This window comes from Aulostomus chinensis, chromosome 22 (assembly GCF_037954235.1).
Source record: "Aulostomus chinensis isolate RoL2024-O1b breed Wild chromosome 22, RoL_Achi_v1.0, whole genome shotgun sequence".
NCBI classification, from domain to species: domain Eukaryota; kingdom Metazoa; phylum Chordata; class Actinopteri; order Syngnathiformes; family Aulostomidae; genus Aulostomus; species Aulostomus chinensis.
In genome coordinates this window covers 19,365,236-19,392,236 of record NC_141341.1, presented here as the reverse complement: position 1 = coordinate 19,392,236, position 27,001 = coordinate 19,365,236, and the positions used below count along the sequence as shown (strand labels likewise).

Below are 27,001 nucleotides of genomic sequence, written 5' to 3'. Positions count from 1 at the left end.
ACTTTACATCTAAATTCATTACAGCAGAAACCTCAGTCAGAGTTCATTTTCATGGAAACGAGACTTCAGCAAAGCAACCCTGATGCTGCCATCCATCGCGGGCTCATGAACTGAGAATGTGACATTCGTTTCATTTAAGATTGTCAGCAGCTGACTTACAGAGCCTCCAGGCGCCTGTAGACGACATGCTGGTGCAGTGAGACGTGGGAGCGTCCAATGGGCGTGTGCAGGGAACTTCCTGCTACTGAGCACTGCAACCAAATGACCCGTTCGGTCTTTCAATTTGTGCTTCTGGATCCTAACCCTAACCTGGAAATGACCACACGAACACGCCAGTGAGGAGCGGCGAGCGGCCCACATTCCCTGCCAGTGTCACGGCACAGAACTCTGCATAAGGCAAAATACAACTTTGAACAGATGAAACATCACAATGGGCTGCTGGTGTTGTGTGCCAGTACTGTAAAATATCAGAACATTAGTACACGTGACAAAGTAACACCCTGGTGGGAGGGGTTGTAATATCAAGTAACACCCTGGTGGGAGGGAAGGTAATATAAAGTGACACCCTGGTGGGAGGGGTGGTAATATAAAGTGACGTCCTGGTGGGAGGGGTCGTAATATAAAGTAACACCCTGGTGGGAGGGGTCGTAATATAAAGTAACACCCTGGTGGGAGGGGTCGTAATATAAAGTGACGTCCTGGTGGGAGGGGTCGTAATATCAAGTAACACCCTGGTGGGAGGGGTCGTAATATAAAGTGACATCCTGGTGGGAGGGGTCGTAATATAAAGTAACACCCTGGTGGGAGGGGTCGTAATATCAAGTAACACCCTGGTGGGAGGGGTCGTAATATAAAGTAACACCCTTGTGGGAGGGGTGGTAATATAAAGTAACACCCTTGTGGGAGGGGTGGTAATATAAAGTAACACCCTGGTGGGAGGGGTCATAATATAAAGTGACACCCTGGTGGGAGGGGTCGTAATATAAAGTAACACCCTGGTGGGAGGGGTGGAAATATAAAGTAACACCCTTGTGGGAGGGGTGGTAATATAAAGTAACACCCTGGTGGGAGGGGTGGTAATATAAAGTAACACCCTGGTGGGAGGGGTCGTAATATAAAGTAACACCCTGGTGGGAGGGGTGGTAACATAAAGTAACACCCTGGTGGGAGGGGTCGTAATATAAAGTGACACCCTGGTGGGAGGGGTCGTAATATAAAGTAACACCCTGGTGGGAGGGGTGGTAACATAAAGTAACACCCTGGTGGGAGGGGTGGTAATATAAAGTGACAACCTGGTGGGAGGGGTCGTAATATAAAGTAACATCCTGGTGGGAGGGGTGGTAACATAAAGTAACACCCTGGTGGGAGGGGTCATAATATAAAGTAACACCCTGGTGGGAGGGGTCATAATATAAAGTAACACCCTTGTGGGAGGGGTCGTAATATAAAGTGACGTTTGGTGGGAGGGGTCGTAATATAAAGTGAAATCCTGGTGGGAGGGGTCGTAATATAAAGTGATGTCCTGGTGGGAGGGGTCGTAATATAAAGTAACACCCTGGTGGGAGGAGTCATAATATAAAGTGACACCCCTGGTGGGAGGGGTCATAATATAAAGTAACACCCTTGTGGGAGGGGTCGTAATATAAAGTGACGTCCTGGTGGGATGGGTGGTAATATAAAGTGACACCCTGGTGGGATGGGTGGTAATATAAAGTGACACCCTGGTGGGAGGGGTGGTAATATAAAGTGACACCCTGGTGGGAGGGGTGGTAATATAAAGTGACACCCTGGTGGGATGGGTGGTAATATAAAGTGACACCCTGGTGGGAGGGGTCCAGAGACACGCCTCAGCCTTGCCCGACCGCAAGATGTGGAACATGTGTCAATGATACAGCAGCTCCGCCTTCAGAGATGCTGCTCGACCCAGGTGGCGCTCCCGCCCTCACCGCGTCTGCTGCACTTCCTGTTGGCGTGGTCAAGCTCTTGGACAGGAAATGAGTGCACATGCAAATGTCAGTGGAACTAATGATAAAAACCCCAGCGGACAAAGGGAGGAGCAGTAAACCTGCATCTACTGGAGCAACTTTGATTTAAAGGGAGTGAACACACCAGGGGGGAGTGTCTAAACGGACAGGGCCTTGTTCACTGGCGAGTTTTAGTCAGCGTTCATCAGGAAAACAATGCTGGGTCAAAGGTTACAGCTCAAACCATCTTTCAAGCTGCTGCATTGAAACACAATTCACCCTAAACTGGTTTTTGCCTTTCAAGTACTCACAAATAGAAGTGCACCCCCCCCCCAACAATGTCCCCAAACTGACTCTCCAGGTCCACCGAGAGCCAGCTGAGGACCAGCAGCTCTTTGACTGAAGACCTAGCCTAACTAGAACCCTTGAGGTTCTGCACTCGTGCTTTGTAGCGTGGAGTGAGAGGGGGCCTCCAGTCAAAGGGTTAGTGGATCACTGATCCTCCACCTGGATTCTAGCAGGCGACCTGGAGAGTTAATGAACGGGCAGTTTAGCGGCTGTTAGCATCAGCCTCTGTTAGCTTCAAGCTAAACATACGTAGCTGGTACTTCCTGCATCCTGGAGTCAAAAAGAAGTGGTGAAGGAGGGAGACACATCTTAGTGAGCTGAAGACTCCCGTGAGTGAGTACTTGGAGGGTCAAATACACTTTGGATCAAGTATTCATGCCTCAGAAATCATCTATTGGTTTCTAGAACTGGCTTCCTGGGACCGGCATGGAACCGGTCTGTTCCTGGAACCCACCTTTATCTGACACTTCCTGTGCAACTCTCAGGTGCACTGAGACACACTGATCTGAACGTCTGGTCTAACTCAGAGTATGTTACCAGTACTAGGAGCCGGTTCTGGAGTACCTCAGGTTCAGTTGGAGGGTTTTGGAGGGCCGGGCTGCCTCCCTGCATCACAACTAATAAACTACATCAGTATCATTGTGGTTAGTCTCAACAGGCATTTCTGAACATTCAAAAAGGTCCCAGTTAAGACGACGGCGGCGGTTCCCTCTTCCGCTGGGACCCGGTCAACATTCTAGTGATGACGACAAGAAAACATGAGGAACCATGTCTCCGAAACACAGATTAACAGTGTTCAGGATAAAGAGACGAGCTGTGATTCATGTGCAGCTGTGACGGTCCCTGCTCCTGAGGGGTCAACATCCGCAGGAGGTCCGATGCTGCAGGACTCCCCACCTGTGGATGAGAGGACACGATGACACCAGAGTCCTTGTGAGGCCGCTGCCCGAGCGGTGACTATAACTGACTAGACCCCATCAACATGAGTCTGAAGCAGGCAGCCGGTCTTTGTCAGCTGATCCACCAAACATGGAAGACTGACAGAACTTCAGAGCAGGGTTTCAGGGCGGAGGTGCACCTCCGCTGGCAGCTGCACAAGTGCAGGACTTCCTCTGTTTTGTACACTCAGAGTGGGAGATTCGATCCAGCAGCTCTTAGCTCCATCATCTGTGGTATGCGAGTCGCGGTGTCGCCGTCACTCCGCCCGAGGCCCTGAGCTCAGCCTCTGCTGTCACGCTCAGTCTCATGCTGATTTTCTCTGGTCACACCAGCCAACAGCTCCAAGATGGCCGTGCAGAGCCGTGTGATTGTTTCCCCACAGTCAGACCGCCGTGTCTATCAACTCACCCTGGAACATGAGGACACCCACCTGCATGGAGCTGCCTCCCCCACCCCGCATCACTCTCACCCCTACAGTCCCATACGAGCCACACAGACCCCCCATTCAGACTCCAGCGGACGTGATGGACATATCTCACCATTTCTGATATTATATTGACTGATCAATAATGATGATCAATTCATCAAAACAAGATTGACAGGTAGTTTGTTGGTGCAGATTCTTAGAACAAAGCCTGAGGAAGCTTACGAGAGAGAAATGAGAGATTCTAGTAAGAGGAAGCATCTCACCTGAAGCTTAACTGCTCTTCATCTTCTCTGTTGCACCTCCCAGATGCTCCTTGTTACTCCTCCTGTCTTTCACTGCTTCACTCTCCCTGCGCTTCTCCTCCTCCTCCTCCTCCTGCTGCTCCTCCTCCACTCCCAGGAACACACTCTGCTTCATGCTGACTGAGATGACCATCGCCTGCACGATGCCGTAGATGAGAGTGAACTCAGGGAGATACTCTTGGATCAGCCAGAGGAGTCCACCCATTCCGACAGTGGACACAAAAAACATGGCCATGCCATGCAGCCACAGCTTCAGGGCCCCCTGGACCCCCAGAACCTCCAGGATCAGCTTGGTGGGAGGGGACACAGTCCACAGGAAGCCCACCACGAGCAGGTCAAACAAGTGGCGCAGGAAGTTGAAGCAGATCTCGTAGTGCTCTGGGAGGATTTCCAAGTTCCAGCTGTGCATGAAGAGTCGAAAGGGAGATGTCAGTTTGGAGGGAGGAGATGGGGATGGAGGCGGCGTTCCGTAGTCGGAGAAGTCCCCGTCAACATCCCGATCCCACGCGTGGGGTTTCCTTTGTTTGACTCCGCCTGGCTGGGTCTTCCACGGCCAGGGCAGGTAGGAGGTTGGGAGATATCTGTTCCACCATCGAGGAACGTGTTCTGCTCGTGCCTCTGTCTCCCGTTTTCCAGCACCCAGGTCTTCCACCTCCATGGCCTGAAGCTTCTCCTGGGCCTCCCAGAACTCCTCTGCCGGACTGCTTTGGTCCCTCTGACGTCTCCACCCTCCCCAGATCCAAGAGGTCCACCCTCGAATGCCCCCGGAGCCTCCACTGGTGCTGCTGGGCGTCTTGTTCTCCACAATCCCCGCTGTGGTATTCTTTGACCCAGCACCCCCCCCCCAGGAGCGCACCCACCCCCACGCTTGACCCACCACAGCTGTCATGGTTCCAGGTCTGTTCTGATCAGCAGGACCACCTCTCTCAGCTCCTGCAGCTGCGGCTGACTGGGTCCCTCAGTGAGCTCACTAGAAAACCATGCGTGTACTTCTACTGGTGGTAAAGTAGTAATGATTGTCTCTGAGGATCGGCCGGGGACGACAGGCCCCAAACACACACAGACACACAGACACACCTGTGAGCGTGTCAGCAGAGACAATGGCTGACCCACGCCTTAAATCACAATTCCCAGCACGCCGTCAACGAGCCAAATTCCTGGCCGACATGTCTTCGCTCTAGCTGGGCAGCATCTGGAGCCTCGGGTGCTTCAGTCCCTCGGGCGACAGCACCGGGTTCCTCACTGCTAACTGCTAGCTCCCGAAACAGGGGCTCTCGAACTTTATTCTTGACGAACTGGTCCAACTTCTCCGGAACGTCTAACGTGACCTGGAAACAGAAGAGCAAAGGTTCACACCGAGCCCGCTCCGGGTCCTGGTCCCACGTCACCACCGGAGCCAGCTAGCTAACGCTGCTCAGCTCCGCGAGCTCCAGCCGTAGCTAATCGTCGACTACCCGCTCGTCGGTGACGTCACTGTGAGCAGAGCCGCACTCGCCTGCTGTAGGTGTTTCCGGGCCATTAATAATCTCATAAACGAACCAGAAAACACCAGCTTCCAACAGGCTCCGGTGACCCGGAGCGAGCTGCCCTCGCGAGCAGCCGACAAGTTCACTCGACTCAGCTCGAGGCCGAACTCACCGCGCGAGGCACTGCGAGCCAAAGGTGCGATCCCAGCGAAGCTAGCGGACCGGTACCGTGAGAGTGAGCCCGGGCCAACACGGACCGGGGCGGTCCGGCTCTCTACCTGATGAACAAGGAGGACGGACTACCGGTTCGCCTCCGACCTTTAGAATAAACTCCAGGACCCATCCGTGAATTCGTCATCACGTCATCTCAATGTATCGCAACTGAATCTGCAGCTCTGTCCCGGTTCCGGTTCCGGGCGTGTTTAAAGCCAGCCCGTTTCCGCTGCACCAGCGCCGGACGGTAACTCGCGGAACGTTTCCACGTTAAACGGGTTTAACGCGCTGTGGCTCAACATGAGGGTGGGGTGTTCGGACAGGGACACCTTCTCAGGGGGTGACATCACCACCTCACACTGGCACCAGAACCTGTTCAGAACCTGCGGATGTTCTGACTAACCAGTGAAGGTGTAGAAGCGCACTGAAGTGCAGGTTGGGGTGTACATGGAAGCACTCCTGTCAGTATGCGCTGTGCTGTGTAAGAGCGAGTTGGATGCTCAGCTAAACCCAGCAAACTTGTCACGAATCTCCTGGAAGACTTCAGCTCAAGAGGCGGCGCCGGATGAAGACCATGTACTTTTACTACCGAGGTCAAGTCAACATCGCCAGACTACTACAACTTTAGGGAACAGTGGTTCCACAATTGAAGACCCGAGCACCAGAAATACGACACATCATGTGGTATGTGTGCCTTTACTTTGGATACTTAAGTGTACTCTATAAAGTACTTATCTACTTTAACCTGTGTGGAATTTTGAGTGGAGACTTCAATTTTGAGTACTATTTTGTCACAGTATTTCTTTTTTTCCTCAAGTAAAGTTACTGCTGACATCCTCCACAAACTCAACTCACAATGTAATTAATGCTCATAATGTGTCAATAAACTGATGTCCATAATCACAAGCACTCATTAATGCTAGTAATGGAACTGGCGGCGCCTCAGCCAAACCCATTTCCTCGTGTCTCAGTCACGACTTCACCACAAAACTTAAATCGCCCAGCAAGAGTGGAGGAATGGAACCAAGTATTCTCGTTTCAGTAACTGTACTACAAGCACAATTTTCAGAAACTGCATTCTTCCAATGCTACTTCGTCTCACTGTTAATTATCTCAGCAAGTTAAGGCTCATCCCCATTAAATTGACGGATGTTCCATTTTAAGTTTGCATTCAGTTTGTAACTTTTCTGTTCGTTGGCTAGAGCGGCGATCAAAGTGAGGAGGCTCGTCTAGAGCGGGGGATCGAAGTGAGGAGGCTCGTCTAGAGCGGGGATCGAAGTGAGGAGGCTCGTCTAGAGCGGGGGATCGAAGTGAGGAGGCTCGTCTAGAGCGGGGATCGAAGTGAGGAGGCTCGCCTAGAGCGGGGATCGAAGTGAGGAGGCTCGCCTAGAGCGGGGATCGAAGTGAGGAGGCTCGTCTAGAGCGGGGGATCGAAGTGAGGAGGCTCGTCTAGAGCGGGGGATCGAAGTGAGGAGGCTCGTCTAGAGCGGGGGATCCAAGTGAGGAGGCTCGTCTAGAGCGGGGGATCGAAGTGAGGAGGCTCGTCTAGAGCGGGGATCGAAGTGAGGAGGCTCGTCTAGAGCGGGGGATCGAAGTGAGGAGGCTCGGCTAGAGCGGCGATCGAAGTGAGGAGGCTCGTCTAGAGCGGGGGATCGAAGTGAGGAGGCTCGGCTAGAGCGGGGATCGAAGTGAGGAGGCTCGGCTAGAGCGGGGATCGAAGTGAGGAGGCTCGTCTAGAGCGGGGGATTGAAGTGAGGAGGCTCGGCTAGAGCGGGGATCGAAGTGAGGAGGCTCGGCTAGAGCGGCGATCGAAGTGAGGAGGCTCGTCTAGAGCGGGGGATCGAAGTGAGGAGGCTCGGCTAGAGCGGGGCATCAAAGTGAGGAGGCTCGGCTAGAGCGGGGATCGAAGTGAGGAGGCTCGGCTAGAGCGGCGATCGAAGTGAGGAGGCTCGTCTAGAGCGGGGGATCGAAGTGAGGAGGCTCGGCTAGAGCGGCGATCGAAGTGAGGAGGCTCGGCTAGAGCGGCGATCGAAGTGAGGAGGCTCGGCTAGAGCGGCGATCGAAGTGAGGAGGCTCGTCTAGAGCCGGGGATCGAAGTGAGGAGGCTCGGCTAGAGCGGCGATCGAAGTGAGGAGGCTCGGCTAGAGCGGCGATCCAAGTGAGGAGGCTCGTCTAGAGCGGGGGATCGAAGTGAGGAGGCTCGTCTAGAGCGGCGATCGAAGTGAGGAGGCTCGTCTAGAGCGGGGCATCAAAGTGAGGAGGCTCGTCTAGAGCGGGGATCGAAGTGAGGAGGCTCGGCTAGAGCGGGGCATCAAAGTGAGGAGGCTCGGCTAGAGCGGGGATCGAAGTGAGGAGGCTCGGCTAGAGCGGCGATCGAAGTGAGGAGGCTCGTCTAGAGCGGGGGATCGAAGTGAGGAGGCTCGGCTAGAGCGGCGATCGAAGTGAGGAGGCTCGGCTAGAGCGGCGATCGAAGTGAGGAGGCTCGTCTAGAGCGGCGATCGAAGTGAGGAGGCTCGTCTAGAGCGGGGCATCAAAGTGAGGAGGCTCGTCTAGAGCGGGGATCGAAGTGAGGAGGCTCGGCTAGAGCGGGGCATCAAAGTGAGGAGGCTCGGCTAGAGCGGGGATCGAAGTGAGGAGGCTCGGCTAGAGCGGCGATCGAAGTGAGGAGGCTCGGCTAGAGCGGCGATCGAAGTGAGGAGGCTCGTCTAGAGCGGGGGATCGAAGTGAGGAGGCTCGGCTAGAGCGGCGATCGAAGTGAGGAGGCTCGGCTAGAGCGGCGATCGAAGTGAGGAGGCTCGTCTAGAGCGGCGATCGAAGTGAGGAGGCTCGTCTAGAGCGGGGCATCAAAGTGAGGAGGCTCGTCTAGAGCGGGGATCGAAGTGAGGAGGCTCGGCTAGAGCGGGGCATCAAAGTGAGGAGGCTCGGCTAGAGCGGGGATCGAAGTGAGGAGGCTCGGCTAGAGCGGCGATCAAAGTGAGGAGAGACAGACAGACTACTTTATTAATCCCTTTTGGACGTTCCGCCAGGGAAATTGCACTCTCCTCAACATTCATTCACAGCACTGTTACCATAGAATAGACATGATACCTTAGCGAAAAAATAGCAAAGAAGAGAAAACAAAGACATGTATATATACACACACACATATATATATATATATATATGCATATATACATGTGCGTGTGCCTGTGTGTACCTGGATGGTTATGCATATGGGCATAGTGACAGGAATAATAATATTAATTATTCTCAATTGTTAACAATATTATGATATATAATAAAAAATATAACAATCGTTATAATAGTAGCAGCAGTAGTAACAAGAATTATAATAATGATAATACGCAGTCTCTTATATTGCACGAGTGTCCGGTTGTTACCGGAGCAGGTTAATGGTGCTCAGCTGAGGCTCTGCTTGAGCGGGGATCAAACAATTCTATAAGAAAGGTATGAGGAACCCATACTCTTCATGTGACATGTTTAAGCAGAGAACTTTCTTCACTGGCAATTATTAAACAGTAGCAGTACTTCCAGGTACTTCAGCTTTCTGCTGGATTTGGCAATCAAACCTGCATGCAAAGAAGAAGCAGCACCTTTGAGTTCAACCATTTATTTTTAGTTTACACAAAACACTGGTGCTTTCAAGCCTGCAGCCAGTAAAAAACCTGGAGATGAGCAGCGACTCCTGCCTCCCTTCCAGAGCCATTCGTTCACAGCTGACGCGACCACGCTGGGTTGGATCCCGGCTGTGACGAGCTGACGCGCCTGTGAGGACACGTCACCGCTCAGGGTTAAGCTTCAGCCTCGCTTCAGGTGACCCGCAAGGAGTCGCCACTCAGCATCTTGTCTTTCACTCTGGAGTACCAACCTGGGCGAGAGTCGTCATTGTCATCCAGGTGGGGCCACACCGACACCTGACAAGAGAAAGGCTCATCACTCGTGTTTCACTTGCTCACGCCATCACAGACGCTCCAGCAGTCCGAGTGGCTCAGTGCGCTGCGAGTAAACTTCAGTTATCATCAGTCGAACCGAAAAACTGAATCATCATTGACCAGAAAGACCAAAGACTAATACGCGTTTGGTTGAGCTCATTCACGTAGAGGAGGTGGATCAAATGCAGACGAGAAGCGGCAAATCCCTGCTTCACCGAGTCACCAGAGTCCCGTCTGGACATCATCCACTTCCCCTCCAGAAAATGAAGTCTACCTCTGTGGCTCTTACGTCCACACGCTTAGGTACTTACAGCTGAAAATGAACCCACCTCTCCATCTTTGTTCCAGGGAACTAGAACACAAACACACCATCAGTACTTCCAGTTGACAAGAGCCCAAGTTCAGAGGTCATATGCTGAATGTAGTCGCCCATGTCTTGCAGTCACACTTTAGATGCCTTCAACCCACGTTCAGTGGCACCTGTGGTAGCAGGAGCCAGCCGGACAACCTCAGAACCCGAGTCATCATCACACCATCGGGGACATTTATGAATCCAATTTACTGCCGAAATTCTGAGTAAAGTTGGGTGAGGCTTTATACTCAGAGCAGGCTTCCCTAAAAGGCCAGAAATACAAACGTATAAATAATTTACATTACATGAGTTAAAACATAGCACACGTGCAGGTTGGGCTCTCTGTGGTCAGTGCACTGTGAAGACATCTTCATGCTTTTCTCAGAGACTCTAGTCTATGAAATCATCACTCCACATTGAGACCAAGCACAGAAACCCTCCGAGACCAGACCCACCTGGACGGCGGCGGCCCCAGCACCCAGACGGCGGCGGCCCTGTCGCTGCAGTCTGAAGACCTGATGAAGAAATGTCAGTTACTATCAGGTGGGGGGTTTCGGCACCCGCTGCCAGCTGATCCACGCGCGCTCAGTGCACTGTGAAAGAGCTTCATGGTGTAGTCAGAGACTCTAGTCTGAGGAATCATCAAGGCAGCACGTTCGCTACAGCAGCATCTCATCACCCAGGAGCACTCACCGCTGGTTCCAGTACTAAACATTTGACCGTCATCGCCTGGAGCCCCGGCCGCTGGCCTGCTACCAGCTGCGGTCTCACCAGGCACTGCCGGTGCTCGTCCTCATCAACACCGCCCGGTATTTCTGGAGTTTCTGTGCCCTCTAGTCCTGATGTCAGTTTTTTTAAGGGCTCGAACCGGACTCCTGTAGTTCGACTGCGCTCCATTTCAAGGCCATACCACGTGGAGACCACGCGCACACGGCCGTTCGTCCCATTTCACCCGCTCACGACCACACACGCGCACGAGTGACAACTACATGCTAAATATACCACAAATACATTTCACTGTACATCAGGGGAAAAAATAACGAGTACTGGTAAACACTGTGGCCCAGATACCCGCCCGGTGGTGGGCTGAGGAAGAGAAGGACCACAGGCCTGTCCGCGCGGCTTTATGTCAGGGTCCTTCCCGGCACTGGAGGTGTCCGGACAACTGCCTGCGCCGCGAACAGCAACGAAACTAAATAATCTCAGTCAAAATGAACTGTTTTGTACGACTTGTGAGACTAAGAGACATTGTTTTGTCACCGCGCTCAATTTAAAATGTCGTTTTAATAATGACAAATAGGTGTAAAAGCGAATCTGTAGCCCTTTAACGAACATAAACCCCCGCCTGTCAGGAAGTTCTAACCTCACGATTAAACGTAAAACAGTGACTGGTGACGATGATATTCCAGTTCCCAAGTCGGACTCGGCTGAAACCTTTATCTGGACACTTTTCCAAACACGATGAAACTCAAAAAGACAAGAAATTCTGAAAAGCCAGTTGATGACGTCAGAGTCGACAGCGCTGGGAGTTGAAGGGCGCATGCGCGAGCGCCGCCATCGCCCCGCCCTTCACGGGCGCCAGGTTGGAGGAGAAAGGCGAGTTCCGGCCGCCTGACTCAGAACTGGTTCCACCGCATCCGTCTGGCAACGCGCAGGACCTGCCAGGCCCGCCGCTGTCGTCAGGAGTCGGGAGACGGACCGAAGATGGCGACTGCCTACGAGAGATACAACCTGTGAGTACAAACATCGCACGCAAACTGGTTTCTCCGAACTGGTCCCCGCGTCCCCCAGCAGCGAGCACTTAGATGACACAGAAGCTGGAGTTCGCCGCCTGGCAGAGCTGGTGACCCAGAGCAGCCCGCTTAGTGCCTCCTCCCGGGTTCCGGACGGCTTGGCTGTAGTACCAGCACCGCGCAGCGGGACCAACGGGCCCCCCCCCCCCACCTAGTACTGTATCGTTAGTGTCGACGCGGAGATAGTTAGCCAGCTAACTAACTAGCTGGTTAGTCACTTAGTTAGTTAGGTAGGTTCGCTCGCAAATCCTCCAGCCCAAACTATCAGATGTTCCATTCATTGGTGGAACGCAGTTTCCTGTCTCTCTCTCTCTCTCTCTCTCTCTCTCTCTCTCTCTCTCTCTCTCTCTCTCTCTCTCTCTCTCTCTCTCACACACACACACAAATAGTTACGTGTGTGTATGTAGATGTGTGTTTGTGTGTGTATGTAGATGTGTGTTTGTGTGTGTATGTAGATATGTGTTTGTGTGTGTATATGTGTATGTAGAGGTGTGTTTATGTGTGTATGGAGAGGTGTGTATGTAGAAGTGTATGTGTGTATGTAGAGGTATGTGTGTATGTAGGTGTGTGTGTGTGTATGTAGGTGTGTGTGTGTGTGTGTGTGTGTGTATGTAGATGTGTGTGTTTATATGTGTGTATGTTAATATGTATGTCGGAGCCCCCCAGCTCTGTGGGTGGGGCTCCTCTCAGGGTGGGTGAGTGCGTGTGGATGTGGGAGAGCAACAATGGTATGTTTGTGTGGTTGCAGAAGCTCAGTGCCGCGCTACGCCTCCCTGCTCGCCACTGGACCACAGGTCACATTCTTCTTCTGCAGGGATTTAGAGCTGCCGCTGGTGGAACCCCGGTAGACACTGGGTTCTGATACCAGAACTCCTTTCTTCACTGGTATCACACCTTTGTTTTTGTCTGCGTTGTGTTGAAGGTTGTGTCATGTAGGAAAGCGCCCTGCACTTCTTTTTATTGAAGGGAAGAAAATGCACCTGTAAAGATGACCGTGTTCCAGAGCGGATCATTTCAGCTGGGACCGAAGCGCTGACATGTCTCGTCACACGCTGCAGTGGTTTCATGGTCCAGTGTGAGATGTGGATTGGGTTCTGGCCACCGTCAACCCCAGGTTCCATCGGTCAGCTGATACCTGAATCATCACACGGTGCCTTTGCGTGTTTTAGGCTTTTGGAGCCTCTGAGGATACTCTGAGTGAAACATTGCTCAACATGGAGCAGCTTCAGGTCAGGGCTCAGGTTCTGTCCGGAAAGATGAGAAGATGTGGAGCTGGTAAAGCCTCGGGCTTGACGAGCACCAGCGGGTTCAGGCCTGCCCCTGAGAGCATGTACCCTGCTCTCCTCACACGTGCTCTTAGCATGTACTGATGTTATAATGTACAGCATTTTGTGTGATTGTATTTAAAGTGCTCTATAAATAAAGTTGGGTTGAGTAGCATCAGCACTAACTACTGCTAGCTAGCCAGCTAGCGCCACTCTGCAGGGTTTTTATTGCCATGAAGTTGCACAGTAAATCTTCGTGCAGGTGTTCCACATTAAAGGAACAATCGCATGTTCAGAGACAGGTTCTTGAAATGTCTTACGTTGGAACCTCTTAGGACGTACTGAGCATCATTACTGTTAAAAGGCTTGTTTCATCTTCAAATGCAGAGGTGACAGGCAAGAAGTAAGTCAGGCAGCAGCAGTGCCGTAGTCGAGGCAGGTGACAGGTTGCGCCGCTGCGTGTGGCAGCCATGGTCTTCGCTGAGGAACGTCAACTTCCACACTTTTATGTGTCTGTGTTTTCTCCCAGGCACACGACCCCAGAGAAGTTCTTCATCGAGGCCTGTGATGAAGGGGTGGATGCTGTCCTGGCTATCGACCGGGTCTCCAATGAGATGACCCTCACAGGTAGGGGGCCAGATGACAGGAACCTGAAATGAACCCAGCCGTCTACACGCTCACCCAGTAGCTGTGAACCAGTATACGTGCTAGTTAGTCATTAGCTCCTTGACCACGGATGTCTTGGTATGTTTACATGAGGATTAAGGTTATGAACATTGTCCTCAAAGGTGTGGAACCCTGTTTACATGTTCCTCGGTGAACATGTGAGTGAACCCTGGTCACAGTAGGGTTGTGATCTGCAGAGTCCCTTGTTGAAGGAACAGAACGTCCAGCAGGAGAGCAACACAGAAGAGGAGTTTTATGAAGCCTCTTCATTTTTGCTGTTTTCGTAGGCAAGAAGGATGTTCCTCCATCAGCCGTCACGAGGCCCATCTGTGGCATCATGGGGACCATTCGCCTGGTAGCCGGTAGGTGCTGTCGTACCGTGCATGCAAAACTGTGGTGAAACCAGTTCACTGACTGAGCCCCTGCACCCTGCAGGGATGTACCTGATCGTCATCACCAGGAAGAGGAATGTGGGCAGCCTCCTGGGCCATGCCGTGTGGAAGGCGGTGGACTTTGATATCATCTCCTACAAGAAGACGGTGCTGCATTTGTCTGAGATCCAGGTCAGCAAGTCTGTGTCACATGACACGAACGAGGGAATGCCGAACACCATCGGGCTCGCGATGGGCGGGCGGATCCGGGTGGGGTTACGCTCACATGTGTTAGAGGGTCTGCTTGAAAAGTCAGGTCAATTTGTGTCGCATCAAATCAGGTCACTGATTCATTTATCGATGCCTACCTTTTTATTATGTTTTTATAATTTTGATTGATTATAATTTTGTTTTTTCAACGCCCATGAGGAGTTCAACCTCCAGCAGATTTTAAAGAATCAACCACAGGACAGTTTCTGGGGGACGTCTCCATGAAAGTTCCACGCCATGACGCAGGTGCTGCTGCAGCAGTCTGATTGAACCTGTTGGAGGAAGTGTTGAGTTCTGCTCATGGGCTTATTTGAAGCGCTGCTGCTGTTCTCCTGGCATTTGGTCTCTGCTCTCAGCCAGAATCAGTGACAACTTAACCGTGCGACGATCCTCACCAAGTTGTCAGATCACCGATGATCAGAATGTCTCAGCTCAGGTGATGTCTGTGTGTGGAGCCCCTACTGGGCGATGCGGGTACTGCTGCTGTCTGATGTGTAGCTGAGGTCATGAAGAAGACTAATTGGAAGGGAAACATTTCAGTTTTACGGCTCTGTAAGTTTTGGCAGTTTTTTAAATTTAGTTGTAGTTGTCACACGAAAATGCATATTGAGCCCATTTGAGTTATTTTTAGTTTTCATAGTTTAATACAGTTTTTGATAACATTTGAAAATTATTGTAGTCCACTTTTTCTGTCCACAAGTCTCCGCATTGGTGGTTTGTTGGTCAAACTGGTTGTCTCAGCCGGCTGGATGGAGCCTGAATGCCCGAACTGAGGTGACGGGGGGGTGGAGCAGCGCTGCAGGTGTGACATCAGGGCTCCTGAGCTGGAGGCTCAGTTTTAGAAATGTCACTGCCTGAGTGGACGAGTCGATCCACGGGAACACACAAACGTGTTTCATCTCTTCTGAGCGACGTGTTTGCTGCCTGTGGTGGATAGAAATGGCTGCTAGTGAAAACGCACTGGAGACACAAGTATTTTGTGTGTGTGTGTGTGTGTTTACCCATGTTATGGTCAGTGGATCACACACATCAGAGAGGTCAGCCACCTTGCCAGCGCTGCCCATGACACCCAGGTGGCGCCCCCTGGGAGGAGGGTGTCCACATGTCGTGTACATGGCGCATTGAAGACCGGGAAGCATCGCTCCGGTGGGTCAGATGGATGCGATGCACACTTCTGAAAAATCATCATTCCTTTTTCTACATGTTCTGTTATTCATAACTTCCATTTTTGTCTCTTCTCATCAACAAAATCACAACAAAGGGTCTTTGATGGCAAACCTTCATCATAGTTTTGTCAATGAAATAACCACTGTTTTACAGTGACGTTTGCGGTTTTCCTCAACGTTTTTGTTCACCTTGTTCATCTTGAGATGGATGCTGTGAATTTTGAGTTACAAGCATTTGGTTGCTTGACAAACTTGGGTGTTTGTGACTGGATTTGTGCTTCTTTCTGCATTGGCTTTAGCCCACATTCAGACACTAGTCCTCTTTTGCTGAGAACACTTCATCTTGTTCTCAGGAGGTATTCAGAGCTCGGCCTTGAGAACGGCTGCTCTGCTCCCTCAGTGCTGTTATTGATTCTGCTAATTGGTCCGATCTTTTTCTGTCCCTGGTAGAATCCTGCCCAGGCTTCACCCGACAGATTAGAGTCACTGTAGATAAAAGGGTGCATGTTGGTATTCAGCATGTTCAAATTAGCCCCATCACTCCTAAACCTCCCTCTTCCTACAGCACAGACGGGTGACATCGCTGTCCTGTCAGGTAAAACCGTCTGGCACTGATAAATGGCCCGGGAGCTTGGGAGGTATTCAGTGCTAACGGTACCAATTCTCTGGCTCTCTGGTTCTTGGGTCCCCTCCCAGACTCTGCTGTGCTTCTGTTTGCTCGCGCTGAACAGGCCTCAGGTGTGAGCATCAGTCCTGCTCTGTTGTCTGCTATCACAAGCTGCTATCTGGTTTCAGTGAGGCAGGCGGTGCATTATTAATCTGCTGCTGCACACACACCGAAGGAGCAGACGTGGCTGCTGCTGAGAGCTGTGCAGCTTAGAATCAACATGGAAACAATGTTCTGAGGAGAGGAATGGATGGAGGGAGGGAGGGAGTGAGGGAGGGAGGGCAGGCAGTCACTCTCTGTTAACTGACTTTGTGGTCAGATCCTATTAGCCTCGCGTGCACAGGGCTCAGAGAGACACACGTTCCAGGACAGGAGCCTCAGAATGAGTCCTGCCCTGTGATGCTAGCAAGGCTGGGTTTGTGGGGGCCAAGTGACTCTGGCCTCCTAAATTCATGTGTGGTCAACAGACAGCTTCCCATTTCCTGTCAGATCTGATAATTCTTGTGATGAGACGTGCAGACAAATGAGAACAAGAGGAGGATCCGTCAGCAGGACCCTCAGATCAAAATGACCATGAGTCCTTGAGCCAAGTGCCCGAGTAGAAACCAACAGGTTTGGCTCCTGCCTGAAGTCCACACGCTGATGTGTTACTAAGATGAATGCAGTAACCAACCCTAACCCTGAACCCTAACCCTGAACCCTAACCCTGAACCCTAACCCTGAACCCTAACCCTGAACCCTAACCCTGAACCCTAACCCTGAACCCTAACCCTGAACCCTAACCCATCCAAAGTAATCATAATCTGGAAAACTAGCATCATATGAGACGCACAAAAGTGTTTGGATCTCTAGATGGATGGATAGAACTTTATTGATCCCACAACAGGGAAATTTGTGTGTGTATATCCAGATGATGACAGATTGCTTGTACCAGTTCAAGAATCAATATCTGCAGATTCCAGAAGGAGCTGGAAGACTTGGATCTCTGCCACTGTTCCCAGCTCTCCATCAAGTGTGTGGTTACGTTTCCTTCTCCAGTCGCAAGAGAACAAGACCTTCCTGTCCATGATCAACAACGTGCTGACAACGGATGGCTTCTACTTCTGCACCGACTTCGACCTGACACACACCCTGCAGCGGCTGGCCAACACCAGCCCGGACTTCCAGGAGATGAGCCTGCTGGAGCGGGTGAGAGAGCCAGCTGGTGTCAGTCCAAGTGGTTGTATGGGTTAAAGATGTGGTGGTCATTGAAGGGGCGCCTTGTGCCTCTGCGTCATGAGTAATGTCTGACTGAATCATGTGGCGTTGCAGGCTGATCAGAGGTTCGTGTGGAATGGAAACCTCCTGAGAGAACTCGCAGCACAGCCAGAGGTACCAGGACCGCTCTGTTAGGAGTCACTCGTGGTGCTGAATGCTGTCGTGCTTTTTATTAATATTGTCTGACTCTCCGTGCAGCTTCACAGGTTTGCTCTCCCTGTTGTCCACGGCTGTATCCTCCTCACTGACAGTGTAACTGCAGATCTGATAAGAGACCACCAGGACATTTTGGTGCTTTGCTAACTCACTTGGACATCATTTCCTTGACTTGCTGCTGCAGTCATCGTCATGAAGCCATGTCGCATTAATGGGAAGATTTTTGAGTGGATCCTCATATCCAGGAGAAGCTGCTTCCGTGCTGGAGTCAGATACTACGTCAGAGGTACCAGGAGAAAGGCAGAACCCCCCTCATGAGCTGCGGTGCATTTGCAGCTGTGGGGCGGAGAGAAGCCATCTCAGCTGCTGCTGCTTTGTACCGGGGTCAGACGGGATCCTGCTGTTGGTTTGTCTTTTCATGGGTGGCATGTCAGCATATTTCGTGCAGAAATTAGGATTTGATTAATTGAATAGTCGATGTACAGCAAATTGGGGGAAATGCACCTTTCAGATAAGAAACAAATGTGCTTACATCCATAAACACCAACAAGAGCTGGACAAGTGATCCAGCTGACAAACAAAGAAGGACGAGTCCCCACTCCGCTTTTATTCTGCATACGGCAACGTGTCAGGCCTGCCTGAGGAAGACCTCGCTGATCAAAACGTTGCTGTACCAAGAATTAAAGTTTCTTGGGAGCTCAGCAGCGTGCGGACGGTTTCTTCTTTGTCTCTGTTGTGGAAATGCACATTTCACCATTGCTGCCCAAACAATTGCTCTAATAATGGAAAAGAGGAATGTTGGTAGTTGAGCTTTAGCTTTGTTCTGGAAGTAGCACCAGTCCTCAAACAGACGTTTCCACAGTCGGAGGATCAGGACCGTTTCTCTGCTCTACAGGCATCGACTCTGAGGGTCACGCTGCTAACTTTGTGGAGACTGAGCAGATCATTTTGTATGAGGGAGCCAAGGCGTCTTTTGTACAGGCAAGTTTGAGGACGGGGGGACACTGTCATCTCTTCACATAGGTTCTTCAAATAAGAGTTTGAATAGAGCAGGGTTTCAGAAATTACAACCGTCTTTTTGTCCCACAGACACGAGGCTCCATGCCCTTTTACTGGAGTCAGAGGCCCAACCTCAAATACAAACCCAAACCTGTCATCAGCAAAACAACCAGTCACGTAAGAGCACGCCTCCACAGATGCTGTGTGCTGGTTTGTGTAAATCTGATGCTAACCACAAGTGAACTTGGTCTAGATGGATGGTTTCCAGAGGCATTTTGACTCTCAGCTCCTCATCTATGGGAAACAAACCCTTCTCAACCTGGTAAACCTTTTTCACTCTTCTTTGAAATGCAAGTAGAAGTAAAACTACAGAACCTGATGTGTGTTTGATCTCTCCAGGTGAATCAGAAGGGCTCAGAAAAGCCACTAGAACAGGCATTTGCCAAGATGGTGTCTGGTATGAACAACGGTATGCTTAAGTAAGTGTCACCGCTTTCACCTTCGAAGCTCTTCATGTCGACTCAACCCTCCGCCGTGCAGTGGCGATGGTGTCACGAGCGTGTGTGAAGCCTCCCATTCATGCATCAGGACACTAAACCGCGATCACTTACAATCGCCTTGTGACACACATTTGTGTGTACAACTGCTGTAACTGCATGAACCATATTTAGAAGAGGTATTTAAAGGATACAAACATTGAGTAACAGGCATTTTGGGAATAAGATGGACGCCGCAGAGCTGCGAGGTTCCTCCTCAGATCAGCTGTCGCGTCTGTTAGTCCCTGTGGGCCTCACGTCACTTTTCTTCCATCTTGTGTAGTGAGTTGCCGTCAGGGCGTTATCGTGGCTCCCCACTGGCAGTGGGACTGCTGTGGTCCTGTTCTTGGACCAGTGCAGACCAGACTTATACAGAGAACGTCATAATGGCCACAAAAAAATGTTCTATGTACAGACTTTTTTCTTCAACTCCACAGATTTGGTCCTGTTTGCTTTCAAAAATAATTATAAATATTTACGATATTCAAGAAAAATCTGATTACCTGATCAGTCAAGATCAGATGACATTTGCTCTCTGATCAACAAAGGCGTGCTGGCAGAAAACTTGGACGTCTGGTTTTTCAGTCAATTCTTGTGTAACCTGAAGGGGGGATGATGTTCATCTGAGGGTTAAGGTAACCTGACGTCAGCTGACACCAGATAAACAGAGATGAAGTCAGATCATGTGACTCGAATCTCTGAAAACACCAGCTGGAACCTTGTCTTAGTCACGCTACGTTTGCTGGCCGAACTGGCGAATCGTGTCTGATAAAAGGGCCCCAGAAACCAACTGTTTGGAGCAGATGTGGGAGGATCTACGATGAACCCAACAGCAAACTCTCTTAGGCGACCAGCAATGACGGGATGTGCCAACCAAACCCAAGTCCAGGCTTAGCTACCCTCAGCCCCAGAAACGCACATCCCTGCGATGCCCAGTGACGCCTGTCTCCTAGCAGCTGTTTGGCTCAGATCATTCTGAACTCTTGTCTTAGGTGACTTTCACTCCGGAAACCACAGGTCAAGACCCTGAGCAGCGCGGAACCTCCTTGATCAGTTTTCAATTGTACATACGCAAAGAGGAGAAGGAACATAGTCACACACACACACACACACACACACACATTAATTAAATTGATTAAGCTATGCAACAAGTATGTTTTCCAGTGGCATGTGGGGGGGGGGGGCAGGCTCTTAATGACGACTCAGGATTGTAGAACCGCCCATGCGAGAATCTTGACAGTGCTGCTCGTGTCCTCTGTCCTCAGCTACATCGCCTTCGACTTCCACAAAGAGTGCAGCCACATGAGATGGGATCGTCTCCAGATCCTGGTGGATGCTGTAGCTGAGACGCAGGATGAATACAGGTACTGACCCAGCAGCATCTCTGGTGCTGAAGCCCTGGTGCGCACCCAGAAGAAGCAGGCACACCTGTGTGTTGGGGGGGTGGGGGCTAGGGAATGTGTTGCGTCAATGAAAGTCCTCACAAAGATATAAGTACAAGGATGTGTGTGTGTGTGTGTAGCTACTTCATGATGAACTGTGAGGGGAAGGCGGTGGCCCAGCAACGGGGGGTCTTTCGCAGCAACTGCATGGACTGTTTGGACAGGACCAATGTCATCCAGAGCCTGCTGGCCCGACGCTCGCTACAGTCTCAGCTCCAGGTAACAACACCCCCTCAGTGTGGGGGGAAAAAGCACATTAATCCGTATTGCACAGAGCTGGTCATGTGGTCTTTAAAGGTTGGCGAGCTGTTGCCCTGCCGAGGGCAGCCGGCCTGATAGCAGTGTGTGCTTCGCTGGGTTAGCCTCTTGTGTTCTATCCACTCGTGCTGAGCTCTCTCCCCCAGAGAAGGATCGACCTGTCCTGAGGTGCCAGCTCGGCACACACTGACCGATGTGAGAGGTGTTTATCAGCGGGGGTGTCGGACTGCTTCAGGGTTTTCTTCAGTGTGATGCTGTGGTCCTGTCAATATCCTGCCTTGTGTTTTGTCCTTGAACCTTCAATAACTGTTCTGGGTCACTGGGGCGGTGAACTCAACATGGCTGCATCATCGGCTGACCTGCGGTGCTAAAGGTTGTGTCACTGGTTACAAAGCAGTGTTATCATAAAGATCTTTCTTCACCTGCCAAATCCTGAGGAAATATCTGTTTTTGTTCCCATCTGATTGCTGAGTGTCTGCGGGGTAGTTTTGCTGAGGAGGGGTGGGAGAGTGGGTGGGAGAGGGTTTCCTCCAAGCCTGTATGTCACCGAGCTGTGCTTCCTCAGAGGATGGGGGTTCTGAACGTGGGCCAGAGGATCGAAGAGCAGGCCGACTTTGAAAAGATCTACAAAAACGGTAAAGTCCTTTCGGCCAAAGCGTTAGCATGTGTTGAGATTCTTAGCTGCAGCAAGTGGAGCCTCACTGTGTGTGTGTGTGTGTGTGTGTGTGTGTGTGTGTGTGTGTGTGTGTGTGTGTGTGGGCGCTCTCTAACCAGCATGGGCTGACAATGCCAATGCATGTGCTGTACAGTATGCAGGGACTGGAGCCTTGAAAACAGACTTCACGAGGTACGGTAACGTCTCACTGCACGCATCAGCTGACTCACACCTGTGGTTGCCCTGAGCGCCCGACGCAGTCGTGGTGTTGTTGCTGTTGTCAAGGCTGCTGTTGACTTCAAGTTGCTCTCTCCTCACTCAGGACAGGGAAGAGGACCCGGTGGGGATTGCTGATGGATGGCTGGAACTCCATGATCCGCTACTACAAAAACAACTTCTCTGACGGCTTCAGACAGGTGGAGGTCTATGACACCATCTGCTGTAGTTCCATCACCCGAATAGAAAATGTGACTAATCAGCCTGACCCTGACAGCTTAGACAACTTCTCAGTGGATGAAAGAGGTCTACGCTTTTGTCCAAAGCGACGTACAACACAAGCAAGAATTCAGACTTAAGGAAAAACCCATAGTAGCGCAAAAGTGCTTCAGTTGTGATTTGGTCACAGGTACTGCCATCTAGTGGCAGAAGAAGTGTTGCCCCCCCTCCTTTTTTTTTATATAACAGACATACAACATGACACAACACAGTTAGTGCTACATAATCACTGAGTGCTGGGTCTTGGACCCTCTGACTGATTCTACCCCACAGGACAAAGAGGAGAAGAGTCAGGTTCAGTGCCTTGGTGCTCTCTGAACAATTGAGTCTTCAGTTGTCTCTTAAAAGTAGAAAGGGACTCAGCAGAATGGTCTTTGTGATGGAGTCTTACTTAGAGCTGAATGTTGACAACTGGTAGAGGACTCGGTGGTCAGCCAGTGGTCCCATCTGCATTCGGACACTCCACCACCAGGGGGTGAACTAGCAGCAAACTTCCAGCTGTTGTGTGTAGTTCACCTCTGTTGAAGAGGGAACCCAGAGAGAGCCAGACGAAGGTCCAGAGCCCTGGTGTCACTGTGGTTTTGTTGTTTTCAGGATTCCATCGATCTGTTTCTGGGGAACTTTGCTGTGGATGAGTCTGATGGTCCAAGTCCTCTACGAGTGCAGAAGGACTGGAAGTTTCTCACGGTCAGTTGATCAGGAGTTCCACTGTTGGCGGCGGCGGCAGCAGTGAATGAGACCTTAATCTTTGATCTGGTTCTTCCTGCAGCTGCCCATCATCATGCTGGTGGCGTTCTCAATGTGCATCGTATGTCTTCTCATGGCTGGTAGGTTCTGTAAGTTGTAATCAGAGCTCTCTGGAGGCAGGTCCTCGCTCTCAGGCCTTCCTCCAGAGAGGATTGGTTCCTCAGACCGGAGCTACTGTCAGACTCATGTTCTCAAACCCATCATTGATTCCAGTGGCTTCATTGATACTTCATTGATACTTCATTGATACTTTATTGATACTTCATTGATACCTGAGAGGAATGCAGGGAGGCCAGCATGCATGTGCAGCTAACAGAGTGTCTCGTTGTCTCCCAGGTGACACGTGGACAGAGACTCTGGCTTATGTGATGTTCTGGGGGGCTGCAAGTGCCATTACAGCCACCAGCATCCTTTTTAATGGCCAAGACTTTGTTGATGCACCCAAACTGGTTCACAAGGAGAAGATGGACTGAGGATGACGTGTTCGTGAGGAGGAGCAGGCTCATATACCTCTTCATCTTCCTCCTCTTGCTCCTCTCACAGTCTGGTGTTTAGACTGTCTGCTGCCCTCCAGATGTTCCAGCTGCACACTCTTCTTCTAGCAGTTCACATCTTCTCTCCCACATGACTGCTACTTTGTCTCTGGTTAGGTTTGACTGGTGTTCAGGTGGGTGGTGGGTACACAAGCACGCTGGCACTCCTTTGCCCTTCTAAAACCATCTAAATGTGTAAAAAAACCTTACAACCCCTTTTATGTTGTGTTTCATTCTTCATCTTTTTTGCCAGTTGGGAGCAGCTGTTGAAGTCTTGTGTCAGTGGCAGACGCCATGCAAAGAGTGACATCATTACATGTCTGTGACACCACAGCTGAGAGCTGCGGGGCTCAGTCACGCTGCCCGTGGGCCGCTCGCCGTACAGCACACACCCTTTACGGCTAAAACCTGACAGCACAGCTTTAAAACCCCAACCTAAACAGGAGGGCTTCTTGTCCAGTTTGAGTAGGGATGCACGCATTGAGGCCGACGCCGAGTTTGATCAGTGAACGGAGTACTCCAGCCAGGATATGTGCAGTTCTGAATGTATCAAGCCTTACAAACCTGTGGATGAAGTATAAATACTGGCAGTTGAGTGAGTAATGTCTCCTGCTGTGTCATTGCATGGCGGTTCTAGTCGGGGCTCCGTGCGTCCTTCCTCCTCCTCTTGCACTTCGGAGACTCATGAAAGCGTCTCCATATTCATGACGTGTCCCTGAGAGCCCCCATGACTCCGTCGGAGGTTACTGGTGTTTTCAGCAAACACGACCAGTCAGATCAGTCGTGGTGGAGGGGAGCTCCGGCAGGACCATGGTGACGTGGATGCAGCGCCACCAGGTGGTCGTCCATCAAGTTTGCGAATTAATTCTTTCATTTTCTTGAGTCCAAATTATTTCTGTTGAACTTTCTGCTCCATGCTTCATCTGAGCTTGAGAAGTGTCTTGAGTTTCCCAGTGTTTTCTGTCCTAAGTTTCCAGCTAGGATGGTAATGAGACTTTAAATGCTCCGACTGAGTAACTCAGTCAGTCGCGCTACTGCTGATGTGTTTTAGGGCACGTCAGGATTGTATTGGGATTATTTGTGTCCTGATAATCAGAGTGAAAAGAGGCTTTTGTGTCCTGGTCCTTGTGTGACAGCTGATGCCCCGGCTAACTTCCTGTATTTGAGAGCACCTCACCGTGCCCCACATCCTGAGGGGGCACGGTGAGGTGCTGGAACACACCCATATACACATTTTGTAGCCTCATAAGCAGATAAGCCTTCAAATCTTTGTACTAAACATTTTCTAAATTACATTTGTCAGATACAGGAATGTGGCCTTCGAGGATCTGCTGTAGCTGCAAGGTTCAGATTGATGCACGCGGTGAAGAACTAGCGTGCAGCAGGGCAGCCGCACGGTCCGGGCCAGCCTGGCCAGTCCCCCTACATCCCATCAAGTAGTTGGAAAAGTTACCAGCTTCTGCCTAAACAAGGATAGAATTCCTGAGTTAAACCAGCCCTGCTCACACCCATGTGTACAGCCGCATCCATTGAATGGTGGTTGTCATGGTGACCTGCTGCAGGAATCCCAGTGTCCTGGTGTCTCAGCACTAGATCACTCGGACACGCTGTTGTTACAACAGACACTGGAGACACAAACCTGCATGTGCGTCCAGAGGAAGTGAGATGAGGAGGAGAAGTTGGAGTTAGCAACCACAGAGGCTCCTGTAGTCCCTCCCCTCCCCTCCCGCCCCTCACCCAGGTGGCTGCCTTACTCTCCCACCCTCAGTGGGCGACGTGCCATCATTCCAGGTCCAGTTGGTTTCTCCTCTGATGGAGATGTGGTTGTAGGAGAAGTTTGCCCTCGGCCGTCACGTGCTTGAATCTCTGAGCAGCAGGAGTGCAACCTGGCGGCCGTGAAGCTGCTGAATATTCACACCGACGAGTGACTGGAAGCGTTATTGTACAGCACGGTGACATCATCGTCCAGCGGCGTTCATGGTGTCTCTGTCCATGATAAACTTTCTTCTGTTGTCAGACACGTATTGTGTCCATCTTACCTGACATGTTTCGACAGTCAGCCCCCTCGTCATCCTTCAGCGGCAAGCTGTCAGCAAGGGGCGGGGTCGACCTGGAATGGACCTGTCAGTGGAACAGGAGTGACAGGTCGACACCGCCTCAGTGAAGATCAGCTGATTTATAACCGTCACTCACCACCCAGTGACGCCTCTGACGAAGACGGAAGTTGACTGTCGAAACAAGTCAGGGATGACGTCTGATGAGAGACTTTAAAAGCCTGAGGTGACATCATGATGACACGGTGGTGTCACCCCATCACCAACCGTCAAGTGAGATAGTTGAGGAATGAATACTAAGAGCTCTGCTGACAAGATATCCAATGCCTCATGCGCATCAGACCGCCGTCTGTGAGCGCCATCATGACCGAGTGTTTGTCCGTCTCTCCCGGGGGTTCATTAGTTTTTCGGGGGCTCCTCTGGACCTGTGCAGTCTGGGATTTCTGTCTTCTGAACATTTCCTGCAGTGAGAGGTTTGAGATGTAATCCGATGTGAGGGGGAAGGGTTTAATCTGAACAAGCGCCTCATGTGAAGGTCTTGTTATGCACATTTTAACCTCATCAGTCATGAAGAAACCGCATGTCAGACAGTGGACGGATGCAGGCTTCTCGTCTTTTGGATGTGATCAACGTATCTATACTCTGTTCTTGGCGTGTATGCTGCTTGTGTCTATGGAGTCGTAATGGAGAGGATGGCGTGCTACTGTCCGCTCAGATGTGAGGGAGAACATGACCTACAAACCTCGCTGTGTTCTAACAATGAGCCACGTTTGGAACCTCCTGCTCTCCATGTTTGGGCAGTTTTATTAGGCCAAGAATCAAATTACAAAAAAAGAGATGGAGCCTCGAGGCTGGTAGAAGCTCCATCCTGGCTACGGCCCTGTTTGGGGTCACTATTTATTTAGTTAGTTCAATTCTTAATGATTTCAAAAGGAAAAGAAATGCATCCAATGAAGAAACACACCTGTGTTTGTAGCTGATGTCCCTGCCCCCTCCCTGTGTGGGCGACCCTCCCGTGACGTGTTGGACCACTGGGATTGTATAGCTGTTAACCCTAAACTGTAAACACGTGAAGAATCTGTTCTTTGGTTGATGGTGGAACATGTGAATGATCTTGTGTTTCTCCTCAGCAGAGGTCACTGTGTCTTCCTCCAATCAGACTTCATCCAGGTGTTTCTGTAACTGTCAATAAACACACAGGTGACTGGCTGATTCAGCATTTCTAGTCTCTGTAAACTCCAGCTGGAACCATTTATGGAGGTTCCACTTGTTTAGTGGGCGTTGGAGTGCTCCGGGCCATCGAGGTCACGAATGAGGCCTTTAACTCACAGGAGGAGTCATGGGAAGTTGAGTTCTGTTACTCCAAAGATCGTCTTTCACTGGTTCGATCTTTGGTTTAAAGCAAGAATGAGACCAGTTCCAACCCCATGCAGCCAATAACTGGTTTCATGATTACACCTAATTTTATTTATGACTCAACTTAAAAATTATTTTAAATTTGTAAGTGAATTTTAAGGGATTTTTTTTTAAATATGAAAGGGGAACCAAGGGAACAGGAACCATTTATATTTATAAGGTATAAATACAAATTATCATCAGAAAGATTGTTGGATCTAACTGACTCCGATTTATATTTCAACTATTGTAATGAATTAAATATGAATTCTGCCTTCGTTTTTTGGGATCATTGAGGGAAATGAGCTATTCAAATAGATGTGTTCGGTTCGG

General features: G+C 50.7%; 2 protein-coding genes and 1 non-coding gene across 7 annotated transcripts; 1 reads left to right on the top strand and 2 right to left on the bottom strand.

Moving 5' to 3' along the window:
• Nucleotides 1-1,701: 1,701 nt before the first annotated feature.
• c22h6orf47 (chromosome 22 C6orf47 homolog) lies at nucleotides 1,702-11,779 on the bottom strand. Of its 4 annotated transcripts, none has more exons than XM_086194165.1 (6): nucleotides 11,307-11,779; nucleotides 10,399-10,458; nucleotides 9,921-10,206; nucleotides 9,528-9,573; nucleotides 3,942-5,308; nucleotides 1,702-3,209 (listed from the first exon to the last, which is right to left on the bottom strand). In XM_086194165.1, exon 5 carries the CDS (start codon nucleotides 4,867-4,869, stop codon nucleotides 3,949-3,951), a length of 921 nt encoding a protein of 306 aa, XP_086050291.1. In that variant the 5' UTR covers nucleotides 4,870-5,308; nucleotides 9,528-9,573; nucleotides 9,921-10,206; nucleotides 10,399-10,458; nucleotides 11,307-11,779; the 3' UTR covers nucleotides 1,702-3,209; nucleotides 3,942-3,948. The 4 variants fall into 4 exon arrangements, 3 of the variants coding, with proteins under 3 accessions (XP_086050291.1, XP_086050290.1, XP_086050292.1); XM_086194164.1 differs by lacking the exon at nucleotides 11,307-11,779 and adding an exon at nucleotides 10,637-11,296; XR_015111345.1 differs by lacking the exons at nucleotides 1,702-3,209; nucleotides 3,942-5,308; nucleotides 11,307-11,779 and adding exons at nucleotides 9,254-9,424; nucleotides 10,637-11,254.
• Nucleotides 10,289-10,357, bottom strand: LOC147241072 (small nucleolar RNA SNORD52). Its single transcript, XR_015111392.1, has one exon. It is a non-coding gene; the product is annotated as a small nucleolar RNA SNORD52 (small nucleolar RNA).
• On the top strand, nucleotides 11,488-27,001 carry sacm1la (SAC1 like phosphatidylinositide phosphatase a). Of its 2 annotated transcripts, XR_015111344.1 has the most exons (21): nucleotides 11,488-11,676; nucleotides 13,531-13,628; nucleotides 13,955-14,029; nucleotides 14,103-14,230; nucleotides 17,180-17,329; nucleotides 17,453-17,512; nucleotides 17,597-17,630; nucleotides 17,739-17,840; nucleotides 18,450-18,535; nucleotides 18,644-18,730; nucleotides 18,807-18,875; nucleotides 18,953-19,032; nucleotides 20,355-20,453; nucleotides 20,612-20,750; nucleotides 21,355-21,424; nucleotides 21,564-21,636; nucleotides 21,767-21,860; nucleotides 22,534-22,626; nucleotides 22,709-22,766; nucleotides 23,023-23,353; nucleotides 23,473-27,001. XR_015111344.1 is itself a non-coding variant. In XM_086194160.1 (20 exons), exons 1-20 carry the CDS (start codon nucleotides 11,648-11,650, stop codon nucleotides 23,157-23,159), a joined length of 1,761 nt encoding a protein of 586 aa, XP_086050286.1. In that variant the 5' UTR covers nucleotides 11,488-11,647; the 3' UTR covers nucleotides 23,160-27,000. The 2 variants fall into 2 exon arrangements, 1 of the variants encoding a protein (XP_086050286.1); XM_086194160.1 differs by having other exon boundaries at nucleotides 23,023-27,000.

What these genes read in the sequence shown, in the direction of transcription:
- c22h6orf47 (XM_086194165.1), bottom strand. Translation starts at nt 4,869, where the DNA reads ATGACAGCTGTGGTGGGTCAAGCGTGGGGGTGGGTGCGCTCCTGGGGG.
- sacm1la (XM_086194160.1), top strand. Translation starts at nt 11,648, where the DNA reads ATGGCGACTGCCTACGAGAGATACAACCT. An exon ending in AGATGAGCCTGCTGGAGCGG is followed by an intron (nt 17,330 to 17,452) that starts GTGAGAGAGCCA and finishes GTGGCGTTGCAG; the next exon opens with GCTGATCAGAGGTTCGTGTG. An exon ending in TGAAAAGATCTACAAAAACG is followed by an intron (nt 21,425 to 21,563) that starts GTAAAGTCCTTT and finishes CTCTCTAACCAG; the next exon opens with CATGGGCTGACAATGCCAAT.